Below are 23156 nucleotides of genomic sequence, written 5' to 3'. Positions count from 1 at the left end.
ATGTGTGATATAATTCTGAAGGCATATAAAACCCTAATACTTTGGAATTCTGAAAACCGGACAATTTTAGTCAATCTGGGCCAATATTTTCTATGTAATCTCGATTAACCCTTTGTGGATGGCCCATTAACTATACACGTTTTGGTGGTCTGCAATGACTGTAGAGATCATGCTACTGCAGGAGAGATGACAGCAGGGATCTCCAAGGAGAAGGCAGACATGACTTATTACCGGCCTGACCTTCCCGATCACTAGCCCAGTTTTACCGATCTGTAATAGACAGAAAATATCTGATTTCCCAGCAACCAATCACAGCTCAGCTTTCATAGTAAAACAAACTCTGGTAAAGTGAAAGCTGAGCTGTGATTGGTTGCTGTGGGTTTTTGTCTCTGTCAGACTGATATATCTGGGTCCCTGTGTATACAGATCAGCAGGAGTCTTTAGACTGCCTGTATTCTGACCCCATAGTCATGTGATCAGCTTCGCAGTGCCCAGGGGGCTGTGACTTATTATAAATGTTTTTTACATTTCCCATATATGACCAATGTAAAAATGACATAAAAATAAATCCAGGTATAAACGAAAAAATGACACTTAATCAAACCTGAACAAGAAAAACCTTCATAGGTTTCCAATTCACATGTAATGAAAAAAGTGTCTGTTCAGGAATGGGGACTGGCCCAATATAGAACCGGTTCATTTGGCACACTAAACAAATTTGTCTGGTTGCTATTGACAACAACTATTTCACTGGCTCCGGTGAAACGTTCTCCATAAATTCCAGTTTCCCGCCCCCAGCGCGGTATTAGGCGGCCACATGGAATCACGTGACTTTACCAAACGATAACAGGTCCTAATAGTGAAGACGTAACTGATCACATGGCCTCGCCGGGCCCGCCTCCTCCTGATGGGGCGCTCCCAGGTAACGATCACTCCGACATGCGCAGTTAGGTATCTTCCGGCACGAGCCGTTTGCCAATCACTGTGGGCAAGTAATGGCGGGCGGAAGAGAGGGGATTACTTCCAGGTTACGTGAAGCTGGAGCGACGTGTTCCATGATGGCCGAGGACCCTGGCGGCTCTCACTTTCTTTTTCTCCCGCTCCTTTCATTCCCCTTTGGTCTGTAGCCATGGCCCGGACCGACCTTCCCTCACCCAGAGTCTGTGTGACGTCCACCCGTACCGAGCCGCAGCCATGCCCCGGAGAGGGAACAGAAAACGGCTGAAGTATCGGGCCGATGACCTGAGCGCCCACAGAGGTGAGGGGAGCAGTCACCTGCGCCGTACATGTACACATGGCAGCCTATCACATTTCAGCTTTCGTTTTATGAGGATGAAATAAGATCTGGTTGCTATGGGCAACAGCACAGCTTTGTACAGTCCATTACTATTCATGTCCCATTCTGTGAAGTGGATGTAGACTGTTACACTGCGAGGATCCCTTCTACCTGGTAGAAGTTGCAATATTACAACTCCTGGGTAGGGTTGACACCTGGCCAACATTTTACTGGCACAGCCGGTATTTTGGCCGCCCTGCCAGTATTTTTAGATTAAAAATAACGGCAATGCAATGGCTGGAATTTATCCAACCGATCCTCTAACTCCTGGAGTGGTGCACCATAACATATACCAGTGTTTCCCAAACAGAGCGACTACAACGCCTAGCATGCTCGGACAGCCAACAGCTGGAGGCACCCTGGGTTGGGAAACACTGACCTATAATAGTCCAACATGCTGGGAGTTGTAGTTTTCATTTGGGGCAGCTGCTAAGCCACAGGCTGTATCAGGGCATGCTGGGAGTTGTAGTTTTCATTTGGGGCAGCTGCTGAGCCACAGGCGGTATCAGGGCATGCTGGGAGTTGTAGTTTTCATTTGGGGCAGCTGCTGAGCCACAGGCGGTATCAGGGCATGCTGGGAGTTGTAATTAGTAACTAACTGCATCTCCCAAATTTAATTTAAAAAAAAGTCACATCAAAACAAAAATGGTTCTGTTAAAAACTACAGATCGTGGCGCAAAAAATGTGTCCCATATAAGGTGAAGCAAAAAAAGTTATAGGGGTCAGAATAGGACAAAATTTCCCCTTGTATGTCTGTCCTGTGATGTTACGTATATATAATTATGCAAATTAGCTTAGCCTGTATTTTATTTTTTGCAAGAAAGGTGGAAACGCCTACTCCTGGGGCATGCTGGCTTTTGGCTTTCTGAGCATGCTGGGAGTTGTAGTTTTGCAACAGCTGGAGGCACACTGGTAAACACTGCCTTATGTATTGCCATATAGCACTTCCTGTGGCGTACAGTATACTCCCCTAGAAGCTTTGGGTGGTAATGTGGAGTAACCAAAAATATACATCATGCCCCACACAGTAATCTGTGGTCACAGTATTACAGTATAGGGATTGGCGCGCTACTGCACACTTCACCAGCTTATAACTCTCAATAGCAGTACGTCTCAGGAGTGTAAGGTTTTGGGATTTTGTTTATTACTCCTGCCAGCAATTCTCTTAGCTATTTTATTATTATTATTTTTTTTTGTCCATTAGCTCGGGGCTCCTTTTTAAAGGGAATCTCATCAGTGTCACCCACACTAACCTGTTGATGAAAGCTTGTAGTGCAGGTGACACTGATGATACTTGCCTACCCCCGATACGTGTCCCTGTTCGTCGTCCGTTGTCTTAGTTGGAAGGCTCCGCTCCAGGACCACGCTGACATCAGGCTGCTTCATCAGACTGAGTAGGCTTGGGGAAGCCGTGACGTCGGCATACTTCTGTAACTCCACCCATGCAACAAGCCTGCCGCCCCAATGAGGAAGATGACGGACTAACGGAAACATGGATCGGGGATAGGTAAATATTGTCATCAGTGTCACCCGCACTACACGCCTGTACCAACAGGTTAGTGCTGGTGTCACTGATGACCGATTCCCTAAGTGTTACTGTAATTTAAAACACTTGACGTCAGACGCTTATCCCCTATCCTGTGGTAGGGGGACAGGTTGTTTTTCACTAAACCCTTTTAAGACCTTGTGCAATATGCCATACTTGACAACTGTGGAGCCTTAGGGCTTGTTCACACAGCAGAGTAAACAGGTGGAAAACCCTGCATCTGAAGTCTCTGTGGGTTTTGACATGGCTTTTAAAGGGGTACTCCACTGGCCAGCTTGGAACGAAACGTTCCGAAGGCTGTTTTCGCACTGTCGGCCACGCCCCCTTGTATTGTCACAACCATGCCCCCTCAATTCAAGTCTATGGGAGGGGATGTGACAGCCGTCATGCCCCCTCCCATAGACTTGAATTGAGGGGGGTGTGGTTATGACACTACGAGGTGGCGTGGCCGACCCCCGCAGCATGAAAATAGCCTTCAGAACATTTTGTTCCATGCTGGCCAGTGGAGTACCCCTTTAAAGCTCCCATTGATATCAGTGTAGACATGTTTCATTTTTTCCATGCTGAAAAATCAATGGGGGGAACATTTGAAACACTTCACTTTTCAGTCAAATTCGTACAAAATAAACAAAAATAACCATATGCTGCTGTACAAACTTGGAGACATAAGATCCCTTTCACATTAATTTGTAGGGATTTTCTGTACTGAATCCAGACTAAAAATCCCTAGAAAATTTGGTAACACTCTAAATGTAGCCTTACCCTCTGCCTTTCATGGATCTATCTTCTCTTCCAGTTACAGTGGCAGATTTTGCCAATTCAGATCCAGCTGTTGTGAAGACTGGACGTGTGAGAAAGGCAGTGGCCAATGCTGTTCAGAAAGAAGGTAAGTGCTGGCGGCAGATAGGATTCTTGAAGACTCGTCACAGCTTCCATGTGGTAACATGGTCCATTTATTTTACTATAGGTACCTGCAGCTCTACTTGGAGAAATCACAGTTGGCTATTAGGCAGTTATCTGCTTGCTCCATTCTATATAAGGGTATGTTCACACTACGCAATTTCTGCCCATAGAATTGCGCTCAGGACTTCCACTGCATGAACCTAAGCGTTTTATTCGGGCGCTTATTTCCGTGGCAAGTTGCCACGGAAATAAGCACAGATTCTACATAATTTCGGCTCCGTTCATCATGGTGCAGAAAGGTGCGAATCCCAAGATGAATGAAGCGAGAACATTTTCCTCGCTAATTCTGTGGTGTGAACATATACCCTAAGGAACCAATTCTAATAACTCTGTTGAAGTTAGTTACACTCTAAATTTTTGTTTTACATCATGAACATAATGTAGAGAAGTGTAAGGGTATGTTCACTTGGCGGAATTTCCGTGCCGAATTCCGCCAACTATTCTGCCGTAATTTACTGCACATTGATTTGAATGGGATTCCGCAGTCCCATTCAGACAGCAGAATTTTTGCGGCAGGCGTTCTGCAGTAGAAATCCAGCTTTCCGCATTCTGTCAAAATATAAAACTAGTCTTATACTTAGCGAAATTTTTCCTCGGAATCCCGTTGAAATCAATCTGCTGAAATTCCAGAAGAAATTAGAAATTCAGCAATTCCATCAGCAAGCTTTACTGAATGAAATTTCTGCGGCATTGCGGAAATTCTGCCATGTGAACATAACGTAATTAGAGATGAGCGAACTTACAGTAAATTCGATTCGTCACGAACTTCTCGGCTCGGCAGTTGATGACTTTTCCTGCGTAAATTAGTTCAGCCTTCAGGTGCTCCGGTGGGCTGGAAAAGGTGGATACAGTCCTAGGAAAGAGTCTCCTACGACTGTATCCACCTTTTCCAGCCCACGGGAGCACCTGAAGGCTGAACTAATTTATGCAGGAAAAGTCATCAACTGCCAAGCCGAGAAGTTCGTGACGAATCGAATTTACTGTAAGTTCGCTCATCTCTAAACGTAATGTGAAGAGCTCTTGGGCACAGCATGTGTAATGTAAAAGAAATTGTTCTTTGCTTTTTTACTCATAGATAACTAAAAACAGAACAGAGGTAATGCTGTTAGGGGTACTCCAGTGGAAATATTTTTTTATTTTTTTTAATCGTTTGGTGCCAGCAAGTTAAACAGACTTGTAAATTACTTCTATTAGAAAATCTTAATTCTTCCAGTACTTGTCAGCTGCTGTATGCTACAGAGGAAGTTCTTTTCTTATTGAATTTATTTTCTGTCTAACTACAGTGCTCTCTGCTGACACCTCTGTCCATGTCAGGAACTGTCCAGAGCATGAGAGGTTTGCTATGGGGAAGTGTTCCTGCTCTGGACAGTTCCTGACATGGACAGAGGTGTCAGCAGAGAGCACTGTGGTTAGACAGAAAATAAATTCAATAAGAAAAGAACTTCCTCTTTATTATACAGGAGCTGATAAGTACTGGAAGGATTACGATTTTGAAATAGTAGTAATTGACAAATCTGTTAAACTTTCTGGCACCAGTTGATGAAAAAAATGAGTACCCCATTAAAAGGGCTGACCTGACCCATACCAAGTGGACAAAGTGGTGGTTGAGAATGGCAAGAGTTCCTTCTCGTGACGGGTGGGAGTCCAAATTCTCACTTATTGTGTAAATAGGTGAGAAGTTATAATTTTGGGATAACTCCTTTATTGTAACTGTTTTTTAATATATAATACATTTTTTTAAATCCTTTTAGTAAAAGCTCTTTGTGGCCTGGAAGCCTCTCAAGTTCCCAGTGAAGATGGTTTGTCCGTATTGTCCGAGAATGGACAGAATGGGAGCAGTGATGAAGGAGAGGAAAATGAAAATACAAATGGAACCTCTTCCAGAAAAAAGAAAAGCAAGAAGCAAAAAGGTGAGACATAAAATGACACTTTTAATTAACCACTTGAAGGGGTAGTCCAGCAAAAAACAACTTCTCCCCTATCCACAGTGTGCTTAGAGAGCGCCGGAGATGCACAAGGACAGCACTGCGCTCCTCTGATCACTTATCCCCTATACTGTGGATAGGACAGAAGTTGTTTTTTGCCAGACTACCTCTTTAATGACACAAATCGTTTTTGCTATTTGTTCCTCCTCTTCTAAGAGCCAAATCTTTCAATTCTACATCTACAGGGTCATATTAGTACTGATGGTGCTTTGACACTTTATCATTTTACAATAAAATGTTGTTTATTCATGGTGAAATTGTATAAAAAATACCCCTATAAATCTTTACTTTCTGTTTCAATAATTTTTATTGAAATATTTTTTTGTTGAACAACAGATATAATGGACAATAAACAAGCATAAGCCCACAATGCCATACAGAATCTGACATAGTTAAAGGTTACAAAGTTGTCAGTGCAACTGAAACAATGGCAGCGCAGGCACATAGAGAACATGTCTTATAAACAAAGAAATAAAAATAAAAAAATAAAAAAATATGAACAGATCGGGATAATGTGGTACCTTTTGTCTAAATGAATACGTTCTACTAAAATAGAGAGGGTAAGGAGATATGCAGTGTCTACGCTGACGTTGGAATATAGCTAAAGTTGGCAAAGGTCAACGGTCAAGTAATGCTAAAGTTTCCAGGGTGTGTCATACGTGGTTGTCCATTGTATTCGCATCCTAAAGTACATTGTTTGGGATGACAATCAGCTTTGAGCAAGGCAGGTGTGATGGAGTGACAAGAGGTGGGATAAGATGGCGCATCGCGACCATCATACCGTAATGGTAGAGTAGGTTGAGGCAATCCAGTTAGCCCAGCGTGTTTGAAATTTGTGATGTGTACCGTTCCCCAGAGCTATAGTACGTTCATAAGTGCAAGTTACGTTCAATTTATTGACTACTTCCGTAATGGAGGGCACAGTTGGAGACTTCCATTCTTTAGTGAGCGTTATCTTGGCAATAACACAGGCAATGCAGGCCAACTCCCGCAACTTTGGAGGAATAGAGTGCATATTAATAAGGAGTAAAACAAACTGAGGGGACCAGGGAGTCTGGATGTGTAACACCTCTTCCAAAAGGGTTCTGCAGGCCGACCAGTAAGCAGTAATAGCTGGGCATTCCCACAGTACATGTACAAGGCTACCTGTATTCCCACAATTCCGCCAACATAGGGGCGAAGAGTCAGGGTATATAAGTGACAATTTCTCAGGAGTGTAGTACCATTGTAGAGTGGTTTTAGTCAGGGACTCCACGTGGGAGACGCATTGGAAAGCCCTATGTGCCATCTGGAATGCCTGTTTCCAATCGTGTTCATCTAGTGTAACACCCAATGATCGTTCCCAAGTGCGGAAAGGATGTGATTTGTAAAAGCTGGTAGAATGTGTGAAAGTGGCATATATCATACTCAGTCCTTTTAGGTTGCTGTTTAAGAAAACGAGTGTGGTCGGGTGAGGACGGACACCTGAAGGGGACAAGGTGTTAAGAAAATGCCTAATCTGCAGGTACATGTAGAAATCACGTTGTGGGATATGATACTTTAGCTGTAAGGCTTGGAACGTCATTAGTTGTCCTGTTTCATGTAAATGTCTAACATGGGTAATGCCATGAAGGGACCATCTCTGTAGGGCTAACTGGGGTATAGAAGCCTGAATAAATGTTAGGGGAAGGGAATGGTCTGAGACAACACTGTCAGCAGCTGCCGCTTTTAGGTATTTTAGCCACGCAGCATATGAAGCTTTAATAATAGGGTTATGAAGTGGTAGTGGGGAGACAGAGTCCCAGAGGGGGTGTAACAACGCGTCCGAGCATTGGTACGGGGACATATAAGTATGTTCAATGTGTACCCAGGGTGTGTCTAGGCGACCTTTCCACCAGCCTCGCAGAGAACCAACCAAGGTGGCTATATAGTAAGCACGAAGATCCGGTAAGCCCAGACCCCCTGCCTCTTTTGCTTTCATTAGTATAGAGCCCGCTAATCTCGGCTTCTTATCTGACCAGACAAACTTGGTTAGAATCGCTTGGGCTGCTGAAAAAAAAGAATTAGGAACCATAATAGGTAGAGTTCTGTAAAGATATAGAAACTTCGGGAGTAGAAACATTTTAAATGTGGCAACCCGCCCCACCCATGAAATATCATAATGGGCCAGTCTCTGTGCCTCTTCTGCTATTACTTTCAGGAAGGGTTCATAGTTGAGTTGGAATAAAAGTTTATGAGGGGAGGCTAGTTTAATACCTAAATATGTTACATCCGAAAAACGCCAATCAAAAGGGTATGTATGTTTGAAGAGTCGTGTTGTCTGGTCGGTCATGAAGAGAGGCAAAGCCTGTGTTTTTGAGGTGTTAAGATGGTAATATGACAATGTGCCAAAGTTGTGGATTATGGCTAGGGCAGCTGGGGTTGAAACAAGGGGCTTGGTAAGAGAGAGGATAATGTCATCTGCGTATAGGGAAATGAGGTGGGTTTTTCCCCCTATTGTAACCCCCGATATTTCAGCACTGGAGCGGATGGCTTGTGCCAGGGGCTCTAGGCATAAAATGAATATGAGAGGGGAGAGAGGGCACCCCTGCCTCGTGCCATTAGTAATGTTTAAGGGAGTGGACAGAACTCCATTAGTAAATATTCTAGCTGTGGGGCAGGCATAGAGCGACATAATTGCTTGCATAATGGGGCCAGTAAAGCCCAAATGCCGTAACACCGAGAAGGCATACGACCAGCGGAGCCTGTCAAACGCCTTCTCGGCATCGAGTGCAAGGACCAAGGCAGGGGCGCGTGTCCTCTCAACATGGTAAAAGACGTTTAACAGGCGTCTAGTGTTGTCTGCTGCTTGGCGGCCAGGCACAAAGCCAGACTGATCAGCATTAATCAGAGAAGGCAACACCGTCGCCAAGCGTGAGGCAATTAATTTGGCGAAAATCTTTAGATCTTGATTGAGTAGGGAAATGGGCCTATAATTTTGGGGGATATCCTGAGATTTCCCTGGTTTGGGGAGCGTTACTATCAAAGCCTGAAGGTTTTCTTTAGGGAAAGCCCCTCTGTTAAGGGCCGTTTGACAAAAATTTCGAAGGTGTGGTGATATAATATCACAAAAGGTTTTATAATATAAATTAATAAATCCGTCGGGACCTGGGGCCTTTTGGGGTGGGATAGATTTTATCGTTTTCACTACCTCAGTCAGTGTAATGGGGAGATTAAGTGTGTTCCGCTGTTGCTCAGAAAGCTTTGGTAATTGTAGACCAGAAAGAAAAGAGTCTATAGATTCCTCTAGTCGTGGCGGGGAGGGAATGGAGTCTTGCAGATTATACAATGAAGAGTAGAAAGCCTGGAAGCACTCAGCTATCCCATCTGGGGTATAGCAAGTGGCGCCAGAAGTAGGGTGTATTAAGTGTGCAATGCGGGATTTGGTGTGTCTGGATTTTAAACGGGATGCTAACAGTTTCCCTGCTTTGTCGTTTTGAGAATAGAATTTCGCTTTTGTTCTTCTGAGGTTTTTCTCATATTGGAATAAGAGAAGTCCTCTAAGCTCCTGTCGTTGAGTGGAAATCTGAGATGCTAAATCAGGCGATGGGCAGGATTTGTTTTGCGACTCTAAAGCTCTCAGCTTATTTAAAACCTCATCTAAATGTGCTGCCCTCTTTTTTTTGCTCAGGGAACCATATTTAATGAAAAAAACCCTCATATAGGCTTTGTGGCAATTCCACAGGGTAAATGCATCTACCTCAGGGGATGTGTTAGTCAAAAAATAGTCAGTAAGCTCCTTCCGTAATTGCTGGGCATGCTCCGGGTGGGACAGTAAGAAGGGGCTAGCTCTCCACAGGTAAGAAGGAGAAGTGTTGAAGTTTTCCTGCAGCGAAATAGATATAGCCGCATGGTCTGACCACTTGATGGTTTCAATGGTAGACATTAACAGTTGAGGGAGCAGAGAACGTCCCACCAGGAACATGTCCAGCCGGGAGTACGTGTTGTGTGTCAAAGAGTGATGAGTGAACTCCCTTTCGGCAGGATGTTGAATTCGCCACGTGTCGTAAATTTCTTCAGACCATAGCAGGTGAGACAGTGATGGGGGGGACGCTCGAGCAGTGGAAGTGGAATCTAGGGATGGGTCTACTACTAAATTGAAGTCCCCACAGATGACTAGGGGTCCCCCTTTTATGCGATTGGCAACTCTTAATGTGGAGCGGAGAAAGCGGTGTTGGCCTAAGTTGGGGGCGTACAGCGCCACTAAGGTATATGGTATGTGATTTATGGTGCAGGAAAGGATTATGTAGCGCCCCCGAGGGTCACAAACTATGTCAGACATGGTAAAGGCCGCCGTGTTCCTGATTGCCAACATCACTCCTCTAGTTTTAGTTGTGTGGTGTGAGTGGAAGATGTGGGGGTAGGATGCGTGGGACAATCTGAATGCATCCTTCTCTAGCAAATGTGTCTCTTGTGCACTAATGATATCAGCTCCTAAGGATAACGCTTCCCTCCAGAGATAGGCTCTTTTATGAGGGCTGTTGAGACCGTTAACATTGATACTGACCATTTTAAGTACCATAAAGCAGTATAAAAAGCATGATCATATAAAGCATTAGTACATAAGGGATTGACCACAAGCGCCTCCCAGCCAGAGCACCCGGGTCATCAATTAGCGGACGCTGCTGCAAGGACAAAAGGTTAGTGTACCTACTCACATTGTACATACACATGACAGAACACATAACATATAATGCAAACCAGCAAACTAGTAAACTGTAAAAGGATATCATATAGGAAGGCCGAAGCCTATCTTCCTGAGTGGGGGTTATGTCCATGCCGAGGCCAGACCAAACCTAAGAGCCGAGGAGCCCATAATGAGGTCAAAGGTCAATGAGACCAGAGTCAGTGAGCAGTGGACCAGTCATCTCTAGACTTGCGCAAGGACGGGCGGGGTGGTCCCCTAGGCAAGTCCACAGGTAAGTTCCATTTCTTCAGGAGAGTCTCCCCTTCTGCTGGAGTGCGGACCAGGTGGGTCTTGTCATCACGCCGGATTAGGAGACGTACCGGAAAGCCCCATCTATACTGAACATTTGCTGAGCGTAGGGCAGAGGTAATCGGGTTGAGATCCCTGCGCAGTTGTAGCGTGGCCGCTGAGAGGTCGGTGTAGAGGGCCACTTGATGGTAGGGAGCTGGCAGGCCCCCGTTGGTGCGGGCGAAATTCATCAGCTTCTCCTTCACTGTAAAAAAGTGCACCCTCGCCAAGACGTCCCTGGGGACAGAATCGTCCAGATGTTGAGGTCGAGGTACTCTGTGCGCCCGATCTATTTCAAGCTCTGTTGGGGTGCACGAGGGCAGTGCAGCTTTTATAAGAGAGCGGACATAGGTAGGAATTTCTGCAGGGGCCACACTTTCAGGGATGCCGCGTAGTTTGATATTGTTGCGCCTACTGCGGTCTTCCAGGTCGGCAACTTTTGCTTTTAGGGCGGCAATATCATCTTCTGCTGCGTTGTGAGAGTCAATGACTTCATTGTGAGAGGTAGCAAACTCTCCCAGTTTATTCTCAATATGATCAATTCTAGCCCCTAGACCCTCCACAGTGGCATGTAAAGGGTTAATCATGCTTATAATGTCCTTTCTAAAGGATCTCTGAAGGGTGAGCAGCATATGCTTCATTTGGGTATCTGTAAGAGCAGTGTCAGTGACAGGCAGTAAATGCAGCTCATTTTCTTCATCAGGTGGGAGAGCAGCAGCAGAGTCCCGGTCAGACAGGGGAGAAAGGTTAGGCAGAGGGGAGCTGCGTTGACGCTGCTGGGTGAAGTGGCTGGACTGAGAGGACTCCCTCTGAGCTTGCAAGCAGGGAGGCGTGGGTGAGGGGAGAGCAGACACTACCTGTGATCCACAGCGCTGTGAAGAGCCGGGGGAGGAAGGAGCAGAGGGCGGCAGGTCAGCTGCGACGTGCGGGAGAAAACTCCGGAGCTCCGGGTCAGATGTGGAGCGTCGCTGCAGAGCAGGTAGGACTTGCGCTGGCAATGGCGAGCGGTGTGCTGGGCCTCGTTCTCCGTCGGCGCCATCTTGGGACGGGGACCGCCGCTGTGAAAAGTAGAATTTAGCCAGCTTGTCATGCTTGACAACCTTTTTCCTGCGCCCTGGCATGGTGGCCGAAGGTTCTCTCTCCCGTGGGTGCTATTAAGGCTCTGGTAAACGCTGTGAGGTCGCTGATTAGGGCACTTTACTGCGGAGCACAGCAACTACACGGCCATTCAGTCCGGCTGCCAGGCCACGCCCCGCATAAATCTTTACTTTCATCTTAAAAGCTGCATGAGGGCTCATTATCATAATTATCATCATTATTCTTATTATTTGCACCATAATCTGTAGTTTGTATTAGCATTTTTTTGCATTGAACATATTTTTTTGATATGCCATTTTTTTAATGTAATGTGACTTAAAAACTACAAGTATTCTGCTATCTGGTGTTAAGTTTACCCCACTCACCGCGCAGATTTGTTAACATTAAACTTTAATAGTTCAGGCATTTCTGCTCGTGTTGATACACCCTACCTACCCTTCCCACTTCAATGCATAGCTACCACTGTGCTCTGCTAATACAGCCTGTAGCAGAATGGTTACTGCATGCACCAAGGCCTTCAGAGGGCAACAGTCCATCCCACTGAACACGATGATGTGGTAAATAACTGATTAATGATGTACGCTGGCCATATGTGTGTCTGGGTTTTTGTCTTGTGTTAAAGGGGTACTCTGGCGCTAAGACATCTTATCCCCTATCCAAAGGATAGGGGATAAGATGCCTGATCGCAGGGGTCCTGCCGCTGGGGACCCCCATGATCTTCCACGCCGCACCCTGTTAGAATCAGCCCCCGGAACGTGCTCGCTCCGGATCGGATGACTGGCGATCACGGGGACGGAGTATAGTGACGTCATGGCTCCGCCCCTGTGGGAAATCATGCTTCGCCCCTTCAATGCAAGCCTAGTGACAGCATTGCTTTGAGTGGATAAGATGTCTTAGCGCCGGAGTACCCCTTTAAATGCCCAGACTGCCTGAATTTTAAAATAAATTCCTCCCATGCTCCCAAGGTGTATCTGGTATTGCTGCTCCTGGCCCCCAATGCTATCCTTTGCCATGTGCCATAGTTCGATGCTTAACAGGGCAGCTCAGTGACTCGCGGGTGCATCGGTGACCACCGCCTTGACCACTGATTAGCTGAGCGGCAATGTGACGTATTGTGCCCCGACACCAAGAAGAGGACCAGGGCAGGGGCTCAATATGTTACATTGCAACTCAGCAAATCATTAGCCATGGGAGGGAAGTATTCTGGGCATTTTCTTTTCTTTATTCTGTAGACTATGCTTTTAATTGCCACATTCAGTTTAGACAGCAGTATCTAAACCTTAATCATAGCCAGCTATTATCGGTGTCCTGTAGCTACTAAAAGCACTGACTACTCAGGGATCTTAGTGATGCAGAAGTGGCAGGGAGTGGGGTATGTGTGCCCTATACCAGGAGTAGAAGAGGTAACAGGTAGCATGTAACCATGTATCAGTGAGCCACGGTTGGTGTGCACTGCCTTTGACGTGAGTTCACAGTTGTGGTGTAGCAGGAAGGGAGGGTTTGGAAGATTTTATTTATTAATTTTTTTGCTATTTGGCCCCAGGGATTGTATGTATGCCCCAGGCTTATGGATCAATGCAGTACATGCATTGATATGTATGAGCAATTGAACAATTGGGGGCTAAAAAAGTATTAAAAAAATACTTTAAAAACATTATTTTTTTATCATAAATCTGTCCCATAATTAACATTAAAATTGCCCCCCTTTTCCAATTTTGTGTTAATTTTTTTTTCCCCAAAAAATTAAAAATAAAGGTAAAGAAAAAATATTTTTGATCCCATTAGGTGAATGGCATAAATGGTAGGGGGGCAATGCCAGAATTGCATATTTTTTGGGGTCTGATCACATCCTCAAAAAAGTGATGAAAAGGTCCAATCTATGCCAAATTGGTACCCATAAGATTTCTAGACATCTAGATACCAGTAAGGAGCTATCAGTTAAAGGCTTTTAACACTCTAGTTCTGAAACAAATGTAAAAAAAACCTACTACTCCTGGACAACCTTGTGCCTTTTTTTCTCTTGTCACTTTCCAATAATTTGGGTAAAATGATTTCCTATTGCAATGTGTTAAACTGCTGTATGTTCCAATTGTATTGTTCCTCTTGCAGAAAGCTGCGCCCCAGACAGCACCGGAGGGGACTATCCTATTGATATCTGGCTTGTGCTGGCCTCCTACATCCGACCTGAAGATGTTGTGACGTTTGCTCTTATTTGTAAGAAAGCTTGGACCGTTACTTGCACTGCTGTCTTTTGGATGAGATTGTACAAAAGGTGTGATAAGCAGTGTAGAATATTAATCTCTAATGATAACCTCTCATAGTAATGATCTGCAGGCTGGCTGGTTTATGAGACCTACTATTGCTCCAATGGATATATCCCTCACCAAAAAAATAAGCAGTGTTAAAAGAAAGCAACTTCATTTTTATTTTCCAAAACACATTTCCCAGTTACAGCTGCGGTCACTTACCTTCTAAAATGTTTTTTATTTTTTTTTTTATTATTTTTTTTTTTTTTTTTTTATTGAACTGTTTCCAGAAAGTTAAACAGATTTGTAAATTACTTCAATAAAAAAAAATCTTACTCCTTCCAGTACTCATTAGCTGCTGAATACTACAGCGGAAATTCTTTTCTTTTTGAAACAGAGCTCTCTGCTGACATCACGACCACAGTGCTCTCTGCTGACAGCTGTCGATTTTAGGAACTGTCCAGAGCAGCATATGTTTGCTATGGGGATTTTCTCCTACTCTGGACAGTTCCTAAAATGGACAGAGATGTCAGCAGAGAACTCTGTGTTTCAAACGGAAAAGAATTTCCACTATAGTATTCAGCAGCTAATACGTACAGGAAGGATTAAGATTTTTTAATAGAATTAATTTACAAATCTGTTTAACTTTCTGGCACCAGTTCATTTAAAAAAAAAAAAAATAATAATAATTTTCACTGGAGTTCCCCTTTAACTGGAAACGTAAAAAGGGAATCTGTCTGCAAATCCATTTGCTGCCAAAAGCTGCAGACAACATTGTGTAGGGTAGAAAAGCAAACTTTACCTTTCCTGGAGCACATGTTAAACTTTTATAATATTGCCTTTTTTATTTTGTTGTCAAGCAGGTGGAGCTGTGGCACTTTAGCAGCTCTGCTCCATCTGTCACTTGGCTGAGAGGAGATAAGGCAATTTCATCAGTTTTGCAACTACAATCAGCTCCAGGAAAGTTCCAGTGTGTTTTTATACCCTAACAACTATGCAACAGTGTCTGCAGCTCTTAGCAGAAAATACAGCAGACATCATCTTCCCTATAATACCACTGCTCAATAATAATTGCTGTTGGGTAACCTCTTCAGTGGGCTTTCCTAGGATATAATGGAAGCAGCTTCACAATATAGGATGTGTATTCTGCCTGCTATACGGTTTCATAGGTAAAGAAAAAGATACATATCCCTGGGAGGATATTGTGAGATTTAATATATATAATATAATATAATATATTTATATATATATAAATTTTTTTTTTTTTTTTTTTTTTTTTTTTTATATCCATGCACATTGACATTTTGTTATAAATTCAGAGGTACCCCACCCCCTCCAATCCCTAGAATAAGGGGCCCCAGCACTGTGCTGAGATGTAGTTCCCTGCGGTGTCTGCCACTTGGTGCGAGCACTGTGAGATTTTGTCCTGCTTTGTTTGGTTCCTGAGTCCTACTGACAATCCTAACTATATGCCATTATTTACATTAGCAGGTATTACCTTTACTAGTTTGTCTGTTACCCATTCTTATCCTAAGTGTGCATAAAGCAAGGAACTGGCTGAATGTGCACAGGTAGCAAAAATGTATCAGCAGGATTTTGGGGTATAAATGCACATGGCTGTATAAGATTGAGGGAGATTTATCAAAACCTGTGTAGAGGAAGTGGTGCAGTTGCCCATGGCAACCAATCAGATTGCTTCTTTCACAGGTTTCTTTAAAAATGAAAGAAGCAATCTGGTTACCATGGGAAACTGCACCTTTCTTCCTCTACACAGGTGTTCCAAAATCTCCCCCATTGACCCTGAATCCGTTCATCCGCCTCTTAAGTTAATTTACCCCTCCAGTGCTGAGATATCGCTGTTTAACCCCTTGCCACAAAATGCCGTGTTTATACGGCGCTCTGGCACGGGAGGGTTATGAAGTGAGCTCAGGAGCTGAGCTCGCCTCATACCCACTCGGTCCCGGCTGCTATCAGCAGCCAGGACCCATGGCTAATGCCAGATATCGCCGTTCCGGCAGATGTCCGGCATTAACCCTTTAGACGCAGCGTTCAAAGTTGATCACCGCGTCTAAAGTGAAAGCTTCCCGGCTGCTCAGTCGGGCTGATCGGGACCATCGAGGCATATTATAGTCCCCTATGGGAGCTATAACATTGCAAAAAAAAAAAGTTAATAAAGATGATTTAACCCCTTCCCTAATAAGTTTTTCCCATAAAAAAAACTGTAAATAAAAATAAACATGTGGTATCACAGTGTGCAGAAATGTCCAAACTATAAAAATATATCGTTAAATAAACCGCACATTCAACGGCGTACGTGCAAAATTCCAAAGTCCCAAATAGCAAATTTTTGGTCACTTTTTGTACCATTAAAAAAAATATGTATAAAAAGCGATCGAAAAGTCCGATCAAAACCAAAATGGCACCGATAAAAACTTCAGATCGAGGTGCAAAAAATGAGCCCCTTGTAAGTGGAAAAATAAGTTATAGGAGTCCGAAGAGGACAATTTTAAACGTATACATTTTCCTGCATGTAGTTATCGTGTGTGTGTGTGTGTGTATGTATATGTATATGTATATATGTATGTGTATATGTATGTATATATATATATATATATGTGTGTATATGTATATGTATATATGTATATATATATATATATATATATATATATATATATATATATATATATATATATATATATATATATATATATATAATAATAATATAATATTATACATTTTTTTTTTTTTTTTTTTTCTCCAGAAGTGATACAAATCAAACCTATATAAGTAGGGTATTGTTTTAATTATATGGACCTACAGAATAATGATAAGGTGACATTTTTACCAAAAAATTTATTGCGTAGAAATGGAAGCCCCCAAACTTACAAAATCGCGTTTTTTCTTCCATTTTGTCGCACAATGATTTTTTTTTTTTTTTTTTTTTCCGTTTCTCTGTAGATTTTTGGGGTAAAATGATGTCATTACAAAGTATAATTGGTGGCGCAAAAAAATAAGCCATCATATGGATTTTTAGGTGCAAAATTGAAATGATTTTTTTAAATGTAAGAAGAGGTAAAAACGAAAGTTCAATAACTGAAAAATGCTATGTCCTTAAGGGGTTAAAAAGATTTGTAGCCCGGGATGCCTTCTCTACCACCCTGATTGACAAAAAAATGTTGACTTGTGCTCTGAGAACAAAGATCTTTTTTTTTTTTTTTTTTTTTCACTTCAACAGTTTAAAAATTTTTTTTTTTCTTCCAGACACTACCAGACAAGCGCCTATCTTCCTGTTCGTTTGCTCCCTGGCTGCATGTACAGGCTGCGTTCTCTGCGTGCTTGTGTTATCCGCTCATTGTTTCACACATACGAGCCGTTTTGTTCCAGGTTGGCTAAAAACCCTTCATTACCTGAATCAACGCCGAACACTTTGTTAAATTCCAAAGTAAGTTGAGGTTATGGTTTTATCTTAAGCATCAGTGTGCATTGTAAGGCTATGTTCACACGACAAACTTTCCGCTGCAGCAGACATGTCTATTCTTTCTGCGGAATCAGCTCGGAAATACATTGCATCCTATGGGGACAGTGCATCCGAGTGCTCCTAGCCTCAATATGTTCCTCCTAGAAATTTTCCAGGCGGCCATTCCACCAAGTGAACATAGCCTTAAAAGGGGGGGAGGATTAGATATATATAAAAATCTCTTAGGTTCTTGGTTTGGACTGTCATTGTAACCAGTGCATTATATTTCATTTTCAGTGTTTACTTTTCTGGTGTAAAAAAGTGGAGGCTGGAAGCAGACCTGAGGCATTGTGGGAATTTAACTTCAAGTTAAAAAAGCTGGTAAGGCTGACCGACTTTCTATATGTGCAAGTTGGACATTATTATCATTATCATCTATTATTGATTATAATAGTATTATTATGTCTGCAAACACTGCATCTGGATCTATACTTGGCAACAGCTAAAAAGTATGATAGTACTAGGGTTCATTTATTAAAATGATTGTACAGAGTACAATAGTGTAAAGAGAAAAGCTGCCATATGTACTATATTGTAGTCTTTTCATCCACCTTTTTGCAGTTTCTTTATTGCTGCATTACTCATAGAGAACCCTAACAGTTCGGCCCACGTACTGTGGAAGATTACCCCTGTATTATATGTATCCATATTTAAAACTATGATGTTGGTGTTACATAGCAAATAAGGAAGGTCCCGATTTTTGGTTTGTCATTTGCATTGTCAACCCTTTAAAGGGGTACTCCACCTCTAGACATCTTATCCCCTTTCCAAAGGATAGGGGATAAGATGCCGTCACGCCCCCTCCCATAGACTTGCATTGAGGGGACGGGGCGTGACGTCACACGGGGGCGGAGTCGTGATGTCACGGACTTCTGTTCCCGTAGTCGGGACCCAGACCCTCTTGCATTTCCGGAGCTGAAACAGGTGGGTGCCGCATGCTATATTGCAGCGGGACCCCCGCGATCAGACATCTTATCCCCTATCAGAACTTAAAGGGGAACAGAACTGAGACAATATCTGACCAATTGAAATCAATGGGATAAGGAAGAGAGTGCAAATGAAGCCTCAACCCCTTGACAAAGCCTGTACTCTGGCAAAACATTGGGGAGGCTCGGTACTTGTTCTCAATTAGCGGTCACTACTGATAGGAACAAGAATGGTTTTCCCAGCTCAGAGGTAGGAAGTATTGCTGTCACCACACTATATACAGCACTCTTACAGTGGATATAGGGGGAGATTTATCATTGCCTTCCTGCCATTTTTTTGGCTGTGATTAGGTGAAAAATTATGGCGCAGTTTGTTCAATGGATGAATTTTTTTAACTGCAGCTTTTTTAAAGGTAAAAAAATAATGTGCAAACTCATACGACCACGGCCTTTCCTAAAAAAAGACATCCTACTGCAAGTTCTGAGGCAATTTTTCATTTGTGTGAAATTGATCAAAGTTCGTGTGCAGTTTTGATAAATTTGGCACACAAGCCAAGCCAAAAACACAGCAAAAAAGGCTATGAAGTGACTGCACACAGACACAATACAATTAAGTGGGTGACCTTGTTTCTAGAAGTTTTCTGATGCCTGATGGTGGAACAAAGAACTTTTATTTTTTTTTTAGTTTTTTTTTTTGTATACAATAAGTTGTTTTGTTTTTTTTAGAGGGGGGTGGGGTCACTAGCTTCAGGGTTTACCCTAGAGGTGGTGACCCCTAAAGGGTTGTTGGTATAATTTTATATACAAATATAGATGTGATCCTATCCTTCCACCTTATTAGCATTTCCTTACAAAAACACTTTTTTTTCCCATAATGACCAATCACAGCTCGTATTTCATTTTACAAGAGCTTGTTAACCCCTAGAGGACACAGGACGTACCTGTACTCCCTGGCTGTACATGTAGGTCCTGAGTCTCATCCAAACTATGCATAATATTGTCTTAAAAAAAAAAAAAAGACAGCACCACATTTGGCATCAGGTTATGTATGGTATTGCAGCTGATCTCAATGGAAGTGAATAGAGCCAAGTTTTTATCCCACATCCTGAGGACAGGTTTGGTGCTTTTCTTGGAAGAAATTGCAAAGTACAGAAAAAGGATATATTTCCCTTTTTACTGTGTTTTATGTTGCATCAAATCTTTCTTCACACTAAATACAATGTTTCTAGTAGAATAATCACTAATTTTATTTGTTTAGCCTCCAAAGCAGAAGAACCATTGCCTTAATGGACTCCAACCCCCTGCAGAGTACAAAGAAGTCCATTTTAACCCGGACCAGGACTGTTGCCTACTTCAAGTTAATACATTAAATTTTATTTTTATCCCTGTGGTTATGGGCATGACACTAACTTATGTAAGTAATAATAATGCCTGTGATTATTCCTACATGTTGTGTAATGAAAAATAAAAAGGCTTCTTGTCCTCATGTTCAACTGGGCTTTAATACTGTAATCCATGTTCAGAATTGTGACATTTTTAGAAGCACTGAAGGTTCTTTGTAGAGATGAGCGAACTTACAGTAAATTCGATTCGTCACGAACTTCTCGGCTCGGCAGTTGATGACTTTTCCTGCATAAATTAGTTCAGCTTTCAGGTTCTCCGGTTGGCTGGAAAAGGTGGATACAGTCCTAGGAGACTGTTTCCTAGGACTGTTTCCACCTTTTCCAGCCCACGGGAGCACCTGAAAGCTGAACTAATTTATGCAGGATAAGTCATCAACTGCCGAGCCGAAAAGTTTGTGATGAATCTAATTTACTGTAAGTTCGCTCATCTCTAGTTCTTTGTACAGCATCCAATGAAGCCAGTTGAAATGTCTGTTTTAAACAATAAAAAACTTTATTAAGGATAGGGTCACACTGGGCGGTTATGCAGCGTATTTGATCCTGCGAGAAATCTGCTAAGCAGCAGGAAATACACTGTATGCGCTAGGAGAAGAGACAGGGCTTTCCCTGCCGCAGCCCTGTGTCTGCAATAAGGTTCGGGAGCTAACTGCGCATCGCTGGCCTCCAAACCTTTATGCAGACACAGGGCTTTAGCGGGGAAAGCCCTGTCGCTGCTCCCAGCGCATACGCAGAGTATTTCTTGCAGCATCAAATACGCTTCATATCTGCTCAGTGTGACCCTACCCTTAAGGATCAGAAGACTAAATCAAGAAAGTTGGCCTCATTGTCAGTTTGCATTATTAACAATCATATTAAAAAAAAATACTGCAACATAAATTAAAAGGTTTATCTGGCGGTAAGTGTTTTTATTTTATTGAAAAAAAAAAATCTATGTCTGTTTCAAAAACAAAAAACGCTGTTCATACTTTCTGCTCCCCCCATTGCCTCTGTTAATTTGGCTCCTAGTCTCTGGTGCTCTCCTCCTAGGTGCTGGGGAGTCAGGATGTCAATTGCTGCTCTGCAAATCACTGGTTGCAGCCGTGCCCTGTCTCAGCCAGTGATTGGCTGAGCGGCAATGTGATGTATTGAGCTTCAAAACCAGGAAGTGGAGCGTAACGGAGATCAGGGCTGGGCCCTCAGTCACATTGCTACTCAGCCAATCACTGGCTAACGCAGGACACTGCTGCGGCCAGTGATTCACAGAGCAGCAATTGACATTTTGATCCCCTGGAGTATTGTTACCGAAGGTGGGGGGGAGAACGAAAGGTATTTAAAAACCACACATTCTAACAGAGATCCTCAGAGACACACACATGATCTGCTGCATATTTTCTGCAGCTGATTTTACTACCTAGTGAAGACAATGGGTAGCAAAATCAGCTGCAGAAAATATGCTGCTGGTCCTGTAAGTGTAATAGTAATGGATTTACTCCTACATTGGCAGTTCCTGACATGGACTCCAAATAAGGCTGTCTTCCTAAGGCCTTAGTTGTTTTCAGCTTCCTGACTGCTAAGGATGCAACCAGGATACCGTAGCTTTAAGAAAGATGCCTTTATCGTGTTTATCATTCACTTAAGGCCTATCTTGTGGAATTAGTTATTGTGGGTTTGGAGCCTGTGTGTGCAGTGATATTTTATCCACGGAGCAGTACCTCTTTAAATATAGCATCCGATGGAACTTGGCACAATTATATATTGTCATATGTGCAGAAAAATCCTCTGCATTAAATCTGAGGCACACAGAGGTGCAGTAAGGCCCATTTGAAATAGATCCTGGTTGTACCCAGTGAAGATCTGCTCCCTTCCTGATTAGTTTTATCAGAAGCAGTGCGCACGCTAGAAAGTACAACAAAAGCTGATAGTTGTATGATACTTCATTTATTAAACCAGGAAGAGACTGTACAAGGTTTATATAGATGATAAAGACTAGAGGTGAGTGAACTTACAGTAATTCGATTCGTCACAAACTTCTCGGCTCGGAGTTTGCTGCATAAATGAGTTCAGCTTTCAGGTGCTCCGGTGGGCTGGAAAAGGTGGATACAGTCCTTGACGAATCGAATTGCTGTAAGTTCACTCATCTCTAATAGTGACATCTGCAAAAGGGGTTGTGTGAATTGGGTGTTTACAGCACTTTATTGGTTAAATCTCCTTCTGTGTACTTTTCTAGAAAGTAGCATTCCTTATCTCTGCTACATTCCAGTGCTATCTTCGATTCTAGATGGAGGGGAAGGAGCATTTCAGGTGAAGGAGGAGGGAGCAGTTCAGCTGGAGGAGGATAAACAATGCAGTTTAGGAAAAAATAGATATTTTAGGATAAGTATTTATATCCGTACATACTAATCCACTAGACATTTATTTGTAAAGGCACTGTATTACAGCTCAGACCTCTAAGTTTATAATGAAAGGTGTGCAAACAAGTTAAAATGCCTGTAGAAAATTACATTTGTTTCCCCTGTTAAGAAAATGCCAGTTTATAGTTGGCACAATGGCTCAGTATTTAATCCTTAAATCAACGATATCTCTTTCTCCTTCAGTTGACCATAAATGTCAGTACCGATATGAGGCACCACCGCGTAAGATTGCTCTTCCAAGACTGCCCAGTGTTAAATGGCAAGAAACCTCGTGGAGATCAAGGAGTGCAGATTGTTTTGGATCCTGTGCACAGTGTCCATCTCCTTGACTGGTGGCATCCAAAATATCCCTTCTCAACCATGGCCTAGTGTTGGATAAATGTATTTTCTGTGAGCCACCCCATCAGAATCCAAAGAAACTGAAATGTTAGACAGGAGACAGGGTGTGCTACTGCTTTACTGCCAAAGTCAACCATCAAGATTTCATATATTTATTTATATTTTGTGATTTAAAAAAGTCTTATGATTAAAATGATCAAATATTGATTGTATTTCATGATCTAAATTTAGGGGGTCTTCTTTCCCTCTATAAAAAAAAAAAAAAAAAGTATTTAGAAAAGTCTGATATTTTTAAGCTTGGCTACTTAATGTGGAGATTGACTAAGTGTTTGTCACAAATAGTGTTAACCGCTTTATATTGGGAAGTTGTATTCACAAAGTAGCACCTGGGCTAGTTCTCCAGCTTCTTTATTA

General features: G+C 42.7%; 2 protein-coding genes across 8 annotated transcripts in view; one reads left to right on the top strand and one right to left on the bottom strand.

The window, feature by feature from the left end:
- The first annotated feature begins 619 nt into the window (after positions 1 to 619).
- Positions 620 to 23156, top strand: part of TMEM183A (transmembrane protein 183A) — a 33731-nt gene continuing 11194 nt past the window's right edge. The window contains exons 1-8 of one of the 6 annotated variants that reach the window (XM_056558213.1): positions 620 to 922; positions 3679 to 3768; positions 5597 to 5755; positions 14031 to 14193; positions 17429 to 17609; positions 17922 to 18005; positions 19869 to 20024; positions 22587 to 22954. In XM_056558213.1, the coding sequence (XP_056414188.1) occupies positions 880 to 922; positions 3679 to 3768; positions 5597 to 5755; positions 14031 to 14193; positions 17429 to 17609; positions 17922 to 18005; positions 19869 to 20024; positions 22587 to 22772 (1062 nt within the window). In that variant the 5' untranslated portion in view covers positions 620 to 879 and the 3' untranslated portion in view covers positions 22773 to 22954. Of the gene's footprint in view, positions 923 to 1014; positions 1259 to 3678; positions 3769 to 5596; positions 5756 to 14030; positions 14194 to 17428; positions 17610 to 17921; positions 18006 to 19868; positions 20025 to 22270; positions 22955 to 23156 lie in introns of those variants that run through there. The other 5 variants (XM_056558221.1, XM_056558218.1, XM_056558214.1 and 2 more) reach the window with 5 other exon arrangements.
- LOC130356531 (ras and Rab interactor 3-like) overlaps positions 22279 to 23156 on the bottom strand; it is a 100902-nt gene continuing 100024 nt past the window's right edge. For both annotated transcript variants that reach the window (XM_056558210.1, XM_056558211.1), the window contains one exon: positions 22279 to 22317. The gene's annotated coding sequence lies outside the window, so the exon portion shown is untranslated. The remainder of the gene's footprint in view (positions 22318 to 23156) is intronic.

Source organism: Hyla sarda, chromosome 2, assembly GCF_029499605.1.
Source record: "Hyla sarda isolate aHylSar1 chromosome 2, aHylSar1.hap1, whole genome shotgun sequence".
In the NCBI taxonomy this organism is placed as follows: domain Eukaryota; kingdom Metazoa; phylum Chordata; class Amphibia; order Anura; family Hylidae; genus Hyla; species Hyla sarda.
This window is presented reverse-complemented; position numbering and strand designations above follow the sequence as displayed.